At 48.7% G+C, this 18,251-nt stretch overlaps 1 protein-coding gene across 1 annotated transcript in view; it reads right to left on the bottom strand.

Annotated features, from left to right (window-relative positions):
• The window catches only part of MRPS28 (mitochondrial ribosomal protein S28), a 133,176-nt gene extending 124,458 nt beyond the window's left edge, over nt 1-8,718 (bottom strand). Inside the window, exon 1 of the mRNA XM_089776216.1 lies at nt 8,142-8,718. Within this exon, the coding sequence (XP_089632342.1) occupies nt 8,142-8,390 (249 nt within the window). The 5' untranslated portion in view covers nt 8,391-8,718. The remainder of the gene's footprint in view (nt 1-8,141) is intronic.
• Nucleotides 8,719-18,251: the final 9,533 nt, after the last annotated feature.

Here is an 18,251-nt window from a genome sequence, read left to right as displayed (position 1 = left end):
ACTGAATTGTAGCTTTTCAAAACCACTTCCTGCACATGTGCAGTACTATTCTGCAAAAGATTTTTCACTAAGGCTCTGACTACTCACATTTGCAGAATAAATCTGCTATGTAGGTAAATCATCTAAGTAGCCTTTGCTGCACATGTATTCCAGGCTAACTCATTTATACTGATGATACAAAAGCCTTTAGGGAAAGGTTGCTGCACACTTTATAAAAAGTGCATGAGGAAGCTCTGCTCTGATGTGCCTTTGAAGCATGCACTTACTAAAAGTTTACATGAGAGGGTCTCTCTTTGCTCCTCCCCACACTGCATTCCTTTACACATCTAGCAACTCCTTTCTGCAAATCTCCAGCATAGGTAGGACAGGGCATTCTGAACGTGTCAAGATACACAGTGCCAAACTATTGATTTACAAGTGCTATTGCCAACCTGTTTAAAGCTCACTGAACTTCAGAGTCATGGAAAGCGAAATTCTGCCCCGGAGACTCCATCAGGCTCTGCTGCACCAGGGCTGCCTCTGGGCTCCACAGCCAGCCCCAACATGCGGCTTCATGGCCAGCCTTGGGACACTGGGCCAGTACACAGTCCCAGTACACAGCTTCATGGTGAGGCCCAGGACGACCACTGGTCTCCACAGCCAGCCCTGGGCTCTGCAAACCTTGGGATCCGCTGGGCTCCTAGCTCCCTGGCTAGCTCCAACCCCCAGATTTCATCACGTTGGCACTCTCTAGTCCAGGGGCTTACTGGTCCAGCAACATCCATGATCCTGTCAAACCATGGATCTTGCCAGATCAGGGAGCCCCAGACCAGAAAGGTTCAACCTATATATATTATGTGGATGCAGCCCACATAACAGAGACAACTGCCTACATGGCCCACAACAATAAATAGGTTGAGAGCTACTGCTTTAGAGCCTACAAATCAATTCAGTCCTACTTCTTGTTCAGCCACTCAGACAACCAAATTTGATTACAATTTGCAGGAGATAAGAATGCACACTTTTGATTTGCAATGTCACTTGAAAGAGAGAACAGGTGGTCACAAGATATTCATATACCAGATGCACTAAACATTCAATTGTCCCTTCATGCTTCAACCACCATTCCAGAGGCCATGTGTCCAAGCTGATGATATGCTCTGCTTGATAACAATCCAAAGTGGAGTGGTCCAATGAATGTTCATTTTAATTTTTTGAGTCTGATGCCACCAGCACGGATGATTGTTTTTCTTATTTGCTGTTTCAGGTTCTGTAGTTTCCACATGAGAGCATCGCTCTTTTTATGGCTATCGAAAGCATGCTCTCCACATCTTGTGCCTCTCAGATTTTAGATTCTTAAACCTTGGGTTAAGAGCTATAGCTATTTTTAGAAATCTTAAACTAGTACCTTCTTTGCGTTTTGTGAAAAATGCTGTGAAAGGGTTTTTAAAATGAACATGCTGGGATCATAATCTAAGACAGTTATGACAAAAAATGTATGATCTCCTGCAAGGAGATAGTCACAAATTTAATTAACATTTTTAATTAGCATCATCAGCATGGAAGTATGTCATCTGGAATAGTGGCTAAAGCATATAGGGGCATATAAACGTTTAGCATAAATAGCTTGCAATGCCAGCTACAACAGCCATGTGAACGAACGACTGTAATCAGTTTCAGGAGACATAAATACAAAGCAGGCAGCATTATGTTCCATAAACAAACTTGTTTATCTTGGTGATTAGCTGAATAGGAAGTAGGACTGAGTGGACATATAGGCTCTAAAATTTTAAATAGTTTTATTTTTAAAGCAGTTATGTACCAGAAAAATCTACATTTGTGAGTTATACTTTAATGATAAACAGACTGCATTACAGCAGTGGTTTTCAAACTTTTTTTTCTCAGAACCTAGTTGAAGAAAACTGTCAATGCCTGCGATCCAACATAATCTGACTAGAGTGTGGGGTCCAGAGTAGGGCTGAGGATGATAGCTTTGCAGTGTAGGAGGGAGCTTTGGTTTTGGGGGGGTATCACGGCTGTGAACAAATATCTGAAGCAGTCTAGCTGTTTACATTATTTTCCTTTTTCCTTATTATGATATTAAAGTAGTATCACGAGCAGCTTTTAAATGACAGCTACCTTATTTTTATGTTTGACATAGTATACAATATATTTTCCAGAATTACCCTCTTTTTAAATCAAAACTTCTTTATTGTATAATTTTTTCCATTTTCACAGACAATGATACACAAAGAAGTAGTCCTTTAATACTGTGGAAAACAGAAATGACACAACAACAATTTTAATAAACAGATGGAGGTAGTAAAATAATATAGTATAACAATACAGGTTGAACCTCTCTAGTCCAGCACTCTCTGGCAATATCCGTGCTCCAGCATGGTTTTAGTTAGCTGCATGTCCACTTATCATGGGTGTAGCCAAGTTTCCCGCTGTTACATAACGTTTGTTTAGAGCCAGCAGTCCTGACCTTCAGTGTTCTGTTCTGTTATTTAGCTCTAATATACCCCAAAATGTCTTCTAAGAGCCTAGTAAATAGCACAGCCGAAGTCAATGCACTTATTGCGGCATCTTGTGTGCAGTAAGGCTGACAGTAGTCACTCTACAGTCAATGCCCCCTACTCTTCTCATCCTGGTGGAGTACCAGTGTTGATGGGAAAGTGCTCTAAGCAGATGCAATAAATCGACAGCTGGCGGATCAATTGGTACAGTGTCGATCTCTGGGCATAGCAGAGACAAAAGCTAAAGCCTGGGGCTCAGATGTTGCCCTGGATTTGGCCCCCGAGGTTTTGGGCTCCAATGGAGCATTTGGGAGTCTGTGCTGGTGCTCCAGCCCTTATACCACCCCTCATCCCCCCTGTGGCACACAAATCTACTAGCAAGAACAAAAATTGAGTTAAAGATCCCAGTGAAGCTGGATAAATCTTTTAGTTTAATATATATCTCTGTTTTGAGAGAAAATGTTAAGCAGAAAAAATAGTAATTCTAAACATATATTTATTATTTCCCCACACATTCAGTAGAGAAAAATGTATTTACTTATTTTAGTACTACAAAACAGAGTAGGGACTCAAGTCTATAATTTCCTGCTTTTTACCCAAATGTTAAGTACAGGCAGTCCCTGAGTTACACGGATCCGACTTATGTCGGATCCGCAGTTACGAACGGGGCCCTTCCTCTCCCTGGTCTCCAGCAGACCAGGGAGAGGAAGCAAAGCGGCGGAACACGCGGGCAGCGGACAGGGCTGTCCGCTGCCCACGTGCTCCGCGGCTTGGCTCTGCTTTGCTCTGCTTTCCCCCCTCCCCCCCGTCCCCCTGGTCTGCAGACCAGAGGGACGGGGGGCAAAGCAGAGCCAAGCCGCGGAGCGCGCGGCCAGCTGACAGCCCAGATGCGTCTGGGCTGTCAGCTGGCCGCGTGTTCCGCCGTTTTGCTCCCTGTCCCCCTGGTCTGCAGACCAGGGGGATGGGGAGCAAAGCAGAGCAAAGTCACGGAGCCCGAGGGCAGCAGGACAGCCACGGTGCGTCTGGGCTGTCCCGCTGCCCCCCTGCTCCGCGGCTTTGCTCCAGACACCTGTGGTACAGCAGCTGGGGCGCTGCCAGTTGGTCCCGTAGCGCCGCTCTGGGCGCTACTGGACCAACCGGGCAGCACCCCAGCTGCTCTGCCCCAGGCGTCCTGATTCAGCCACTGCTGGTCAGTTTCAGCAGCGGCTGAATCAGGACGCCTGGGGCAGAGCAGCTTGGGTGCTGCTGGGTTGGTCCAGTAGCGCCGAGGAGCGGCGGCGCTACTGGACCAACCCAGCAACACCCCAGCTGCTCTGCCCCAGGCGTCCCCAAGTCAGCCGCTGCTGAAACTGACCAGTGGCTGACTACAGGAAGCCCCTGCCCCGGGCTTCCTGGAATCAGCCGCTGATGAGTTTCAGCAGCAGGTGACTTGGGGATGCCTGGGGTTCTTAAGTTGAATCTGTATGTAAGTCAGAACTGGCGTCCAGATTCAGCCGCTGTTGAAACTGATCAGTTTCAGCAGCGGCTGAATCTGGACGCCAGTTCCGACTTACATACAGATTCAACTTAAGAACAAACCTACAGTCCCTATCTTGTACGTAACCCGGGGACTGCCTGTACTAAGAAAGTCATAGTCCCCAATTGTTAAGATGTACCTACGTGAAAAAGAGCCTATTATTTACATGTAATCCTTTTTTGAAACAGTAATTATCCTTTGAAAATAAAGAATACAACTTATCTCAGATCAAACCTAAAGTATCATTTTAGACCTTATCTAAATTCAGTATGCTCTCTCTACAGCTGCTGCTTTTATATAAATTTAATGTGAGGTAAATCATTTATCATTTGACTGTAGTAGTGACATCAGTTTACATGCAGTAGTGCTACCACAACTACAAGGGGCTGACCCACAAACGTCATAAGCTTAAAACATCTTACTGTGATATGTCAACTCAAATATCTGCTTCCTGTGGAAAGCAGGAGCTCTTTCATTATTTCCCTATGTAAGTTAGGCAAAAAAGGGAGAAACTCCATTACAGAAAGTTCCAAATAATGACTCACTTTCTCCCCTGCAGCCGAAACACACGGTTTGCCGGATTCTATTAAACGAAGTGCACATTTACCAATATGAGTGTCTACTCTCAACATTTATTTTGATATGTATGTGCTCATAATAAGGGATTAACATATATATGCAAAGATTTTTCTAAAGTTAGACAATGTCTGTAATATATTACAAATGTAATCATTATTAAAAATGTTATGTTTTTCCATAAAAAATTCATTTATAGAGGAAGAAAAGTTAGATCATCACTATAATATCACCATAGATCCAGAAGAGAAAACTTCAAATGGATGTCAAAAATCTTCACATTCAGGGAAAATATAACAATAGCCCTTTTTTTTTTTTTTTTACAGCAGATACAGAAACTGCAAAATATATTACAGATCAAGAAGATTTAGGTATCATAAAGCATAATTTTAGATGGAGAAACACATAACACAATTGAAATGTTTATAGAAATATGCACTAATACAGAGAACAGGAGATCTGTACCTCAGCCAAGCAAATGAAATGCAATGGTAATCAACAGAACCATTCAATATACAGATACAATAAAAACGTATGTATATTCATGAATAAGAACAAATCAAAATAAATGTTGAAGATTAAGGGTGAGATTTTCAACACTGCCTAAGGGGCTTGTGCTCTTAAGACCCTTAGGCATGTTGATAAATCTCAACCTTAGTTACTCACAATTATAACATTTTCAAGACTAATATGTCTTAAGAGTGACTAGATCAAAATTTCCACAAATGTATTGTACTTTTTCTACTATATCTTTAAAGAACTGGCGCCCTCCCCTGTAATAAAACTAAAGTTAGCCTCCTTCCACAAAAGATTATTTGCTCAATTACCTCCACCTTGTGGTTACAAGTGAAATGATAAGGGTTATGATGAGTCTGTTTAAAAGTTGTAGGAGGAGGGGGATTGTTATGTTTTTAGGTTCCAACAATTCACTTTCCATTAAATGTAAAGGGCTGAAAACTAGATATGCATACATAAGTGTTTTAGTAAATAATTTTAAAATAAATCAAGTAGTCTTGTGGCACCTTAGAGACTAACAAATATATAGGATCATGAGCATTCGTGGGTAAAACCCACTTTATTGGATGAGTTGCAACCCATGAAAACTCATGAGCCTATATACTCAGTCTCTAACATGCCACAAGACTACTCATTGCAGACTAATATGGCTACGTTCTGAAACTTTTTAAAATAAATGTTTGAGGTGCTAAGATTTTGCCTAAATGTAAAATATGGACCTGGTATCTCTTTTCCTATTAAGGAATCAACAGGAGCAAATAGACAATATGAGAAATTGTGGATGGACAGCTTTGGTTCTTGGTTGGAATAGTATGCTTGGGTTGCATGGGAGTGTGATTTGGCAATGTAGGGTCATTCTGTTCAGGAGGGGAAACCACAGTTGCTGGGGCCGACAAAGTGCTATTAGGATAACACTCACTTTGTCCTTCCGTATTTTGATGAGTACCCTGTTGAAGAGGGGAAAGGGAGGGACTGCAGAGAATACATGATCATCCCACTTAAGATTAAGAGCATCTCCGAGTGCTTTCCCATGCCCGCCCTGAAACAATAAAGTAGGCACTTTTTGTTTGTTCTGCTGGCAAATAGGTCTATGTGAGGATATCCCTACTGTTCAAATATCTCTGCTAGAACTGAACGGTCAATCTTCCACTTTTGATCTTGTGGTAGGGCTCTGCTTAGGGCATCAACTGTGGTGTTTAGGGCACTAGGGAGATGGTATGCGCTTATAGAGATACCATGAGTAAGGCACCAGTTCCAAAGTGTTATGGCTTCCATGCATAGAGCGAGGGATCATGCCCCACCTTGTTTGTTATATAAAACATACAGACCATATTGTCAGTATATATCCTGACTTGTCTTCCGAAGATGTGAGATAGGAAATGTTGGTAGGTGAGCCATGTCATGATTATGAGGGTTAGCCAGCAGCCTGGGGATTAAGGGGTTAACTACACCTAGCCAGGTGGAGTGACCAATAGGAACGTAGGTGGGATTTTTCAAACTGGGACAAAGGAATTTGGGTTTGTTCCTTTATCCCCTTTGTCTCTCTCAGAGTTCTCTGCAGCTACAGAGAGGGACAAGCATGTCTCTCTCTCTCCAAGACACCATTCTTCATTTTCTGTAAGTAGGGTAAAGTTTAGGTAGTTTCGTTAGGTTTTATTGTTTTATGGATTGGGCATGGGATCTGAGATCTGGCACTACTTAAAAGATGTTTTGGCTTTTCTTTGTAACTAAGTTCTAGGCCCATGGAGTTTCTCCATGAGTATATTTTGTTACCTCCCTATCTAGTCATTATGTTTGCAACAGGAACATTGTTGTAATAATAAAAGTTCTTTCTTTTCTTTTTATTAACCTGGCAGTGGTTAATTGTGTGCCTTGATTTTTTATTTTAGGGGTAAGATTTCCCAAATGATCCTTCCCCTGATTTCTTTATCAACATTTGGGTAGTGGCAGCGGAAGTTTTATTCCCAAGATCTAGGTTTTTAAGATTTTGGGGGGGAGTTTAATACCAAAGCCTGGTAGATAAGGCTTTGGGGTACACTTGCTGGCCCCCACTTCTGCATTTATCATGCCAGAGTGGGGAAGGAGCCATGACATGATAAATGCAGAAGTGGGGGCCAGCAAGTGTACCCCAAAGATCATTTGGGAAAGATCATTTGGGAAATCTTACCCCTAAAATAAAAATCAAGGCACACAATTAACCAAGGCCCACAGTGCCCAAGCTCAAAGAATATTCCTGGCCTGGACGCCCCCCCACCTGTCACCCCCAGCCAATTTTAAAAAACCCCAGGTCACAACCAGCAGGTTATCAGAGCTAGAATGGCTTCCTGCTGCTCGCTGGGCCCAGCTGCCAATACATCCCTGTGGCAGGAAGAGGGACAGACTTTGCTCGTTGCTCCCACCATGAATTCCCCATAATCCTATGGGAAGCTGGGGGGGGGGGGCAGTGCCTGCAGGTAGGAGCGCAGGGAGATCCCTGCTTAGGAGCCTCTGCCAGAGGGGTGTGCCTAAACTCCCTGCCAGAGCCTGCAACCCTCATACAATCTGACTGACCGCAGGACACCCTGCCCACGCCCAAATTCCCTGCCAGAGCCTGAGGCAGGTGGGGGGGAGGCGCAGAAGCACCAGGGTGCTTGGCACCACGCACATTTCTGCCAACTTGTCATCCTGCCCTGCTCAGCAGCCCCCTGGCACGTGCCAAGCCGGCCCACCCGCCCCTGGAGCCCCCGAGACGCCACCCTCCCGCCACAACAGGCTCACGCGCCTCCCCCCGTCTCCAAGGGCTTTGCACTGGTGTGACGCCAGAGCCGGCTGGGCCCCCACGCCGGCTGCCAGGGCGCGCCGCGGCCAGCAGGGGGCGCTGCCAGCTTGAGCGCGCCCTCAGGGTCTCCTTGCGGCGCGCGCCCAGCCTAGCGCTAGAGACGAGGCCACGCCCCTGACCCGCATCACGTGGCAAGCAGCTGCCAGTAGCTCGGCCGCCCCTTGTCACGTGGCCAGGGTGCCGCTTTCCCCTGTTCCGCCGCCTCCTGCGCTCTGACCTGCCGCGGGCGGGTTCCCAAGGCGCTGGTGAAGCCGCTCGGCCGTTTTTCCGGCTCCTGGGGCGAGACGTCCGTGCCCGGCGAGTCCCCGGCTCCATGGCTGCTGCCCCGCCTGACCGCGCCTAGCAGCTGCCGGATGCGGCTCCGCGAGGCGGCGCGGCTCCAGCTGCGAGTCGCCATGTCGCTTCCGTGCGGAGGCAGGCTCGTGACCTCTGACCCTCCCCGGGCTGCGGACTCGCGGGCAACCATAGAGAAGCGCGGGCTAGAGCGTCGCCTCGCGCGCCGCCGCCATCTCGGCTGCCTTGGGGAGCCGGCGTTCACCTAATGGCGGGGGCCCGGGTGCTGCGCGGGCTCGTAGGGAGGGGCTCGTGACTCTTCGCGCGGGCGAAGGCCCAGGGCAAGGCAGCAGGGCTGCACCCGCAGCCCCACGTGTCCCCTTCTTGTCAGGGCGCGAGTCACGAGGGCCGCGTGCAGCCGAGAATGCAGTTAACCGAGAGACTTGCCGGTTAATCTGATCAACTGCGCCCGCCCGCGCCGCCTCTGCATGGGGGGAGGGGGAGCAGAAGCCGGAGCCAATATGGACCTGGCTTAAAAGCCGCGAGCGCTGGATCTGCCCCCCCCCCCCCGCACCTGCCCCACCCCCACTTGCTGCCCCCTACAGTGGTGGGGGGGACAGGCAGGAGACAGCTTTAAAGTCGGCTCCCACCAGTTCTCCCCGCTATCCCCCCCCCCTCGCTGTAGCTTCTATCAGAGGGGAGCTCAGAGCCGCCCCCTTTCACAGTTATCAGACACAGCAGGGCCTGGTGGCAGGGGGCTTCCCAGGAGCACATTGGCTGCTGGCCCCTCCTGCGGGCAATCACATAGTTGTGTAACCAGTAATATTTTGTGTGGTTACATGACTGTTCAGTTATACGATATCTAACATCCCTAACACACAGTTCCCCCTCTGCTGAGGGACAGGCTGGGAACCAGCTGAAACCACCTAAGAATTGAAATATTGGAATGGCAGCTACTGAGCAAGCATCCCTGGCCATTATGTTGTACAGCAGCTTGGCAAGAATGCCTCCAACTAGATCAATATACTTGGCTAGTGCTACTCCAGCTATAAGCTGTTAGGCCATGTCTGTACTTACCGTGCAAGATTGAGCTTCTATCGTTTAATTTCGCAGGTCTAATAAGGACTTGCTAAACAGAAGGCTGAGGGTACCCCCCCCCCCCCCCCCCCCCCCCCCCCCCCCGGCACCGGTACTCTTGGATTCACAAGGAGTAAGGGAAGCCAACAGGAGCATTTGCTCCCATTGACCTCTAGTGGAAACAGCACTGAGATTGGCTTAAGGTAAATAACGTAGCTGGAGCTGCATACCTTAAGTCAGTGTTTCTTAAACTTTTTAAGACTGAGGAACACCAAACAATTTTTTTTATGGAAAACGCCAAAGATTTTTTTTTGTCGAGGGGAAAAAAAAGCACAGCCCCCAGGGAGGAAAATTCATGGAGCAAAACAGAAAAAAACAACCACCAGATCAGGAGGGAGGGTAGGGGGGCTGGGTGCCTGGGCAGGAGGGAAGGTAGAGGAGGAGACTGGGAGTCTTGGGAGGGGGAGAGGAGTAAGGGGTGTTTGGGTGCAGGGTCTGGGCATGAGGGAGGATGCTTATCTGGCTTGGCACCCTGCTACAACAGGAAAGCCTCCAGGGAGCATGCTCTTGTTCCAGGAGGGGTGGAGGTGTGTGGAGAGCTCAGTCTCCCCAGCCCATGTAGTGGGGAACCCAGCACAGCTGCAGCATCAGGCCAGGCTTCCCACTGGTGGGGCGGGGGCAGAGTAGAAACCCTGACTGTCCCCACCACATTAAACTCTGCCACTTCCCCAGCAGGCTGGGGAGGGGCACCAGGGAGAGAGAGCAGCAGCGCATGGGGGGCAGCAGAGCCCAAGCGTGCCGCAGCTGTGGGGAACAGCAGAGCCTGACTGTGCCCCAAGTGGGGCGGCAGAGCCTGAGCCAGGTTCCCTACAGGTGGCAGTTTTAAAACGCCGAGATCCAGGAGTGGCTTCTCAGCACCGGCCACCTATCCCCCTCCCAGCAGCAGCGGCCACTGTAAAAGTGGCCGCCTGCACACATGCAGGAGGAGGAGGAGACTGTGCAGCAGCGGAGGCCCCGTGGGACAGGGGCCATCCTGTGTAGTGGGGGGCAGCCACAGCGGGAGCTGTGTATGGGCTTTCGGAGTGGGGAAGCAGAATTTTTTCTGTTCACCCTGTGGCACACCTCTGAGTGCCATGTGCCGCGGAACAGAGTTTAAGAAACGCTGCCTTAAGTTGACCTTCCAGGTCTGGTGTAGAACTGACCTTAGATACAAAATACAAGCTGAAGACTCGCATCTGCAGGCCAGATTTATAAGAAACAAGATTTGATGAAAATAACTTTTTCTTAAAAGGACTCTTGAAGTGAAGGAGCTTACACATACTCTAGTTAAACTGACCAGTTACCCACACACCTGATTTGAACCAGATGTACAGAATCAGGCAGCAGCGGCAGAAACCAAACACAGAGCTTTGTTTTAAATGTAAATCACTAAAAAAGGGAAAGCAGGATTTTTCTTCTGCATACTAATATTTCAATGATGTGTAAAGTCAATGTTCAGTTGTAATTATTTGAAAAAAACACCATAACATTTTCTGTAGAGAAATGGTCACCAACCAGTCTGTGGCAATCCACTGGTTGATCATGGTGGCACTGACAGTCAATTTCCACACAGTCAGTGTTCCCAGCCCTCCCCTCCCCGCCTCCCAGTAATGAGGAGCCTGTGCTGCCACCCTTCACAAAATTGGACTTCCTGGGGAGGGGGGTGGCCCTCTCCTCTGGCCAGACATCCACCAGCTCCCTGCTCCTGCCCCCTGGCCAGACACCAGCACCTTGCTTCTGCCCCTTCCCTCATAGCCAGACACTTAGCCCCAGCCTGCTTCTGCACGCTACCTTCCACCCAGATTCTGCGTACCCATTCCTATCCCACTCACTGGCAGCTCTGTCCCGCACACTGGACCCCTCATTTTGGCCCCACCCCAGAACCTATGGAGGCCCCACAAAATCCACTAATCCTGGAACCCTAGAAGAGTTAATCTGGCCTGAAGCCTTGAACCTCAGTCTTACCCTACCTACACACCTCCACTATGAGGCTGGAGTGCCAGGGGAGGGAGGTGCCTTAGTTGGGGCTACATCATTGAGGGTTGGAGTTTTTCGGGAAGAATTATTTTGCATTTCATTTGTGTGGTCCTCAGTTGATTTTTCTGTGGGTCAGTGGTCCCTGACCCAAAAAAGGTTTCCTAGTCCTCCCATAAATAAAGACAATATTGAAACATTTTATGATGGACATAGTCTTTTATTTAAAAATGAAGCCTGGCCAACAAGCCACCAATTGGGGCTTAGCCCCCATCTGGCCACAGCATTATAACACTCCTGCGTCCCCACAGATCCCAACCCTGAGCCCATCATACACCTGAACCTCCTGCCCTGCACCCCCCACATCTCCAGTGTACCACAACATTCCTGCACCATCCACACACTGCAAACCCGTGCCCTGAGCGCATCATACACCCAACCCTCCTGCCCTGAGCCCCGCATACACCCAACTCAAACTCCTGTACCCCCACATCTACAAGCCTGAAGCTTGCTCAATACCCCAACTCTCCACCTGACCCCAACATTCTCCATCCTGGAGCTCCCTCCCCAACCCAGCGTCCCCTTCTGCTCCTCCTGCACCCAAATTCCCTCCTAGAGCTTGCACTTCTCACCCCTTCCCACACCCAAATCCCTCATTCCCACCCCAGAGCCTGCACCTCCTGTCTCAACCCAGTGAGAGTGAGTAAGGGCTGGGGATAGCAAGTGATGGAAAGAAGAAGAATAGAGAGGGTGGGGCCTTAAGGAAGGGGTGGTGTTTGGGGGAAGGGATGGCAGTAGATCTTGGCTTGCCTCAACATTTCAAAAATGATGTTGGGTGTAAAAATGTTGGAGACCACTGGTTTAGAGTTACAGATGTTTCAGAGTTACTCAAGATTCCTCATGTATTCATAACAGAGGTTCTAATGTAATGTCAGTTAGAAAGGAAGCAGAGGAACAGATAATACCTAGTAAATTAACTAGGTACAAAAGTAGTATGCAACATGGAGAATAATTTCAAAGAAGCAAATAGATGTATGGGACTCAATACCTACACAAGATCATTTTGAGAACATCTGCATCTCTATTATTTGGTCTTTGTAACTAAAAAAAACGTTATAACAAAGATAGATGGCATGATAGTAAAGATATTTAAAAATCCATGACAAACTCAAAGCAAGTGTAGTACAAAAGTCACTGGAGTGGAACAATAAGCATATTGTACTTAAGTCTCATTTAAAGACTGGGAAGTTAATACATGGGAAAAAATAAATTTAGGGATAAAGATAAGCAATAAGTGAAAGTTTAAAAATTGAATATTGAGCAGCAGTACACATAGGATGTGACAAAATATCAAGTTAAGGGATTGTCTTGCTAGATTTAGCAGCTAAGTACAAACCATAACACAAAGTGGTCTAGCTTTACAGATTGGTCCCATTTCTGACAGAAGCTGATCTGAATATCAAAGGGGCATAAAAAATTCCCATTCAAAAGCAAGGAGTATTAGTATTAACTTGTTTTAGGATCTTGGTTAGATCAGAGGTTGTGGTTCTAGAAATTTGATGGCGCAGGGTGGCTTTTCACGCATTTCAAGTCAGAGCTATGGAAGCAGAAGTCTCAGTTGACAGGATTCAGGTTCTGAGGACATCTTCAATAGAGCAGCTGATTGCATTTCACATGAGTGGGAAAACATTCCTTTGATATGTCAAAAAAACTGTTCCTCTGATTTCTTTCCAGAGAGTAAATGGAATTTTATTGCCTAAGGTTCCAAGTGTACCTGTTCAGCTTGTCCTACACTGCTAGCTCAGTTTACATTTGGCCAAGATTCAGGTGTTTCATCACGTCACTGAAGAAAGTCACTTCTCCTGTAGCAGAAGAAACAAGGGTTTCTAGCTAAAAAGTCATACAATGAAGAAAACCCAAGCCTTTTGATTTTTCCCAGAGAATATGAAAATGGCTGTGTGATGGTTGCCTATGGCAAGTATAGGCAATAAGCAGCTTGTGGGCCAGACACAGCTTGCTAAGGTTAGCCCCTAACAGGCTGCCAGATACTTTGTTTACCTGTGTGCGTGCAGGTTTGGCTGTTCACAGCATCTGTTGGCCTTCGTTTGTTGTTCCTGGCCCATGGAAGCTAGGAGGGTATGTCTAGACTACATGCCTTTTTTGAAAGATGCTTTTTTGAAAGTATCTTTCAAAAAAGTCTCTTTCGAAAAAGAGCGTCTAGATTGTATTACGCGGCTCAAAAAAGCAATCTGATTTTTTGGGGAAAAAAAGGCACCCAGAACCATTTCTGCCAGGGCATGGGGGCAGCATTTACTTCCCGGTGCTGCTGCATGCCCTTCGCAGAGACGCATGCTTAAAGGGACTCCCCTGAACAGCCGTTGCTCTGCTCCTGAAACTGGCTTTCCTACCTCCTAGAGGGACAGAAAAGCTTCTGCAGTGCTTACTTTGACTGCCCTGCTTTCTGGGACACCACTGCAGTTACTTTACTGATTGGTTTTTGTGCTTTTAATTGTTTTTTTTGTTTTTTTGCGATGGAGCCAGAGCTGCCTCTGGGCAGGCAATGGCTCCACACTGTGATGCTTGAAGTTCGGCTGCATCTTCATGAAACCATCATGATGTTTGTGCCCGATTTGGATTCAGAGCCCAGCTTTAAGCCCCTCACTTGGGCTGCAGCCCCACTGCCTTTGCCACCGAGCTTATTCCTGGAGAGGCAAGTTTGGAGGCTGGACACCAGTTCAGACTGGTGGGACTATCTTGTTATGGAGCAGTGGGACCAGGCTTGGCTCCAAAACTTCTGTATATGGAAGTCCCCATTCCAGGAGCTGTGTGCTCAGCTTGCCCCTGCCTTACAACACCAAGACACCCACTTGTGGCCTGCCATCCCCCTGGAAAAGCGGGTCACTATTGCCCTCTGGAAGCTGGCCACCCCCGACAGCTACTGGTCAGTGGGACACCAGATTGGCATGGGGAGGTCTGCTGCTGGGGCCATCTCTGGGGACAGTCTGGGGGTGGGGACAAGAGGGATGGTCAGGACCAGGCAGAAGGAATGGGGTGGGAGTGGCAGAAGCCCTGGCCTCACTCTGCCATGGTGCTGGGGGGGGTAAGATTGCTTGAGGGGAGGCTCTTGGGGTCTGTGAGGGAAAGGGTGGGGGAGCACCTCATCAGCTCAGGCAACTCCTCTTAATTTCCTGTTGTGTGTTTCCATTTGTCCCTTTCTGCAGGTGGTGATGGCCATCAATTTGGAGCTGCTTCACAGGACTGTCCGCCTTGGAGACCTGGATACCCTTGTGGCCGGACTTGCAGGGCTAGGATTTCCAAACCGGTGGAGCACTCGATGGGACTCATCCCTATCCATGCACCACCCTATCAAGCAGCCCAGTACATTAACAGAAAGGGCTACTTTTCGATGATGCTGCAGACCCTGATCGACCACCAGGGACAATTCACTGACATTTGTGTGGGGTGGTCGGGCCGGGCACACGATGCCCGTGTCTTCCAGAACTTATACGTGTACTGCAGGCTGGGACATTCTTTCTGGAGTGCAACTTTGCCATCGGGGATATGCAGATGCTTATGTGCATCGTGGCCGACGTGATGTACCCCTTTATGCCCTGGCTCATGAAGCCGTTCACTGGACACCTGAATGCGAGCAGGGAGCTGTTTAACTCCCACCTGAACCAGGCTTGCTTCCAGATAGATTGCGCCTTGGAGCATCTGAAGGGCAGGTTTAGATGCCTGCTCACTCGCCTGGATGTGCAGGATCACAACACTCCCGAGGGGTTGTGTGCTGCACAACCTGGTGGAGAGGAAAAGGGAGGTCTTCCTCCCAGGGTAAGGACACAGACTGATGTGGAGGGGGAGGCAGTTTGAGCAGCCCCAGACAGCTGCCAGCCACCAAGCCCACGAGTCGGGATTGCAAATTCGGGAGGCCATGAGGGAGAGATTCTCCCAAGGAGCCCAGTGACTTCCTCCCCAAACCCATCCCTACCCCACTTTGTGTACACACACACACACACTTTACAAAATGCTTTCAGTTTATTACATACAACTGTGCAACAGACAATATAACTCTTTTGTAATGAAAAATAAACTTTTAACAAATTAAAGTGCTTCCCTCACTCACTCACTGGTGGGAAGGGAGATGTAAACCTGGAAGGGGGGGGGGGGGAGGGAAGCTCAGGGCTAAATAGGTCCTGCCACCTCGGGACGGGGGACTGCTTGGAGACCACCATGTATGCAGCCTGGAACAGTAGGGGGTTGGGCAGAAGGTGGGGCTGCACCGGGGTCTGGGATGGCAGGGGGTGAGGAAGGGGGCAGGCTGAGCAGGAACAGGGACAGGACCTGGGAAGGCCATCGCCTCCCGGATAGTAGTGCAAACTGCACTGTGCTGCTGGACAAACTCATCCAGCAAGAAACTATGCCACTCTGCCTGCGTGCTCTGCGTAAATGTGTCCTGCATCCCTTGCAGGACCGAGATGGGCTGGCATGTCAGGTCCAGGTATGTGCACCAGTGCCAGTGGGTCCCACGCAGCCATCTGGGTGGTGGGACAGGTGTGGTGCTCCCCTCCTAGACAGCTGGTCCGGCTTGGAGGACAAGAGGGAAAAGTAGTCAGTCATTCATGCTCACACTGTCTCTGAGGGCATGCCCTCCTCAGCAATCAGTGCATGTCCTAGGATCAGGGGATGATCATGTGGTCTCAGCAAGGCATCATGTGGCCTGACCAGCAGCCATGGCCTCACTAGAGCCCAGAAAGGTGTGCAGGCCACCATCCTGTTCCCACCACCCCCCTCTCCCCCCCCCCCCCACACCCCATAGCCATGCAGCACAGACAAGTGTCAGGCCACAGTTGAGGTTCCCACAGGTTGCTGAGAGACCTGGAGCTGCGTGGCCATCCCAGAGTCCCCAATCCATGCCTGCACCTGGCATCACTGTCTGCAGGAGCAGATGGTGCCTCACAGCCATGCGGGTGCAGGGGTAGGATGACCCTCCCTGCAGTCAGCCATGTGTGGGGCCCCCCAGGTTCTGATCAGCATGACACGTCACAGTACTGCACCAACCATTTTGCTCCCATCTCCCCTGCCCTGCGTGTGTTGGACCCTCACAGCACTCACCTGATGTTCCCTCCCCAATGTCCGAAGTTGTCTGGGAGGCCTCCTGCATCTGGGTATCCAGCTCCTAGGTGAGGGTCACCGTGCTCCTGGTGTCCTCCTCCTTGTCTTGGAGCTACTTGTCCTCAGGAATGTCATCCTGGAGCTGCAGCCGCTGTTGCACAGGTGTCTCCAGACTCCACTACCTTCTCTGGAGACAGGGGTTCCCCTGCCCCCAGGATCCAGTCCAGGTCCTTATATAGCCATCCTTGAGTTGCGAACATTCAGCTTACGACTGTTCGCAGTTACAACCAAAGCGGTCGTAAATGGCAGACCCTGAGTTAAACGCAATCCGCACTTACAAACAGCGCAGTTGCGTGTAACTCAATGGGGTCCGACTTACAAACGAACCGAGTTACAACCAATTGCTTGGTCCATAACCAGTTCGTAAGTTGGGAAGAGGCTGTAATATGCACAGTAGTGTGCAGCTTCCCCAGAGCAGGCACTGCGCTCACAGGCCCTAACATACCCCTGTCGCAGCTCCTTGACCTTTGCTCTCCCTTGGTCTAGTATGCGGGGATGGTGGCCTTTCTTAGCAAGGCCATTTGGGCATAAATGTCTGCATTTCTCCTTCTGGACTGCAGGGCCTGCAGAGACTCCTCCTCGGACCAGCGCACCAAGATCTCGGGGCCAGACCATGATGGTGCTCCTGGCTTGGTACGGGGATGTGTCCCTAGAAGGGCCAAAGGGGTCTCATGCCTGTGACATGGCTGTAGTGGGCCTACCAGAAAGTGCCGAGCAGTCAGGGTCCTGCTTGGAGCTGGCTTGCTGCCACAATGCTACGCCGGAGTGCCTGTGCCTTTAAAAGATGGCTACAGGCAGGAACAATAGAGGTGAAAGGTCTGGCAAGGAGTGTCCACCAGGGCTTTTTCCTAGATGCCTTTTTAAAAAAAAAAAAAAATTTTAAACACACACCACACACCTTCCCCCCGTCCACCTATACCTTTTTTCGACTGATCTGTTGAAAATAGCATTATTCCTCATAAAACAAGGTTTACCGCCATCGACAAAACTGCTGTGTTCTTTCGATTTACTGTCAACAGAATAGGGCGGCAGTCTAGACGCAGGTAAAGATTTGAAAAAAATCCCTGTACTCTAGATACACCCTGAGTGGCCAGACCTGCAGAGGCTCAAATAAACAAAGTGTCTGGCAGCCTATTAGAGCTAATCCTGGTGAATTGCTTCCAGCCTATGGGCCACCTACTGCTGGGCTACTGTTAGCCTTCCTCAGGCACTTGTTGCTGGATCCCAGAGAGGAGTGAGAAAAAACAGGCTAGAAAACCTATTAATCATGAAGCAGTAAGATAAAATAGCCTCTGTATTCTAGCTCAGCTTAGGCAAAAAGCTTTTTAAATGTTTCAGTAGGTCAGCAGGGAGAATCAAATAGTTGACTTTATTACATGGCCAGTAATATGTTTGCTTGCCATGGAAACCAGTCAGAGATAGGAGGGCTACTTCAATTTAGAAATCCTGATTACTCAAAGAAGGATCTTTGCAAAATTGCTTTAGAAGAAAAATAAGTGGTTTAGTTTTCTACTGTATTTACTGCTGTTTCTAGCTTAGGTGTCTTTTCAATCCAGTTCAAGAAAAAAAAAAGGCAATATTGCAACACCTATTCATATCCTACATTGCTATACTAAAGTAGGGTGGTCTACACAAAGTAGAAAGAAAGGTAGTGGTGGAATTGTGATCCTTAATAGAGGATGAATCTCTCTAGTCTGGGACCTTGGGCCCTGACCAGTGCTCAACTGGAAAACTTGCTGAACCACAACAAGTCAATATTGTCTAGCAGCATTACAGCACTTTCACTGTGTAT

This window comes from Pelodiscus sinensis, chromosome 2 (genome assembly GCF_052426305.1).
Source record: "Pelodiscus sinensis isolate ZL-2025 chromosome 2, ASM5242630v1, whole genome shotgun sequence".
Lineage (NCBI taxonomy): Eukaryota > Metazoa > Chordata > Testudines > Trionychidae > Pelodiscus > Pelodiscus sinensis.
Note: the sequence above shows the minus strand (reverse complement) of the source record. Positions and strands in the feature narration are given on the sequence as shown.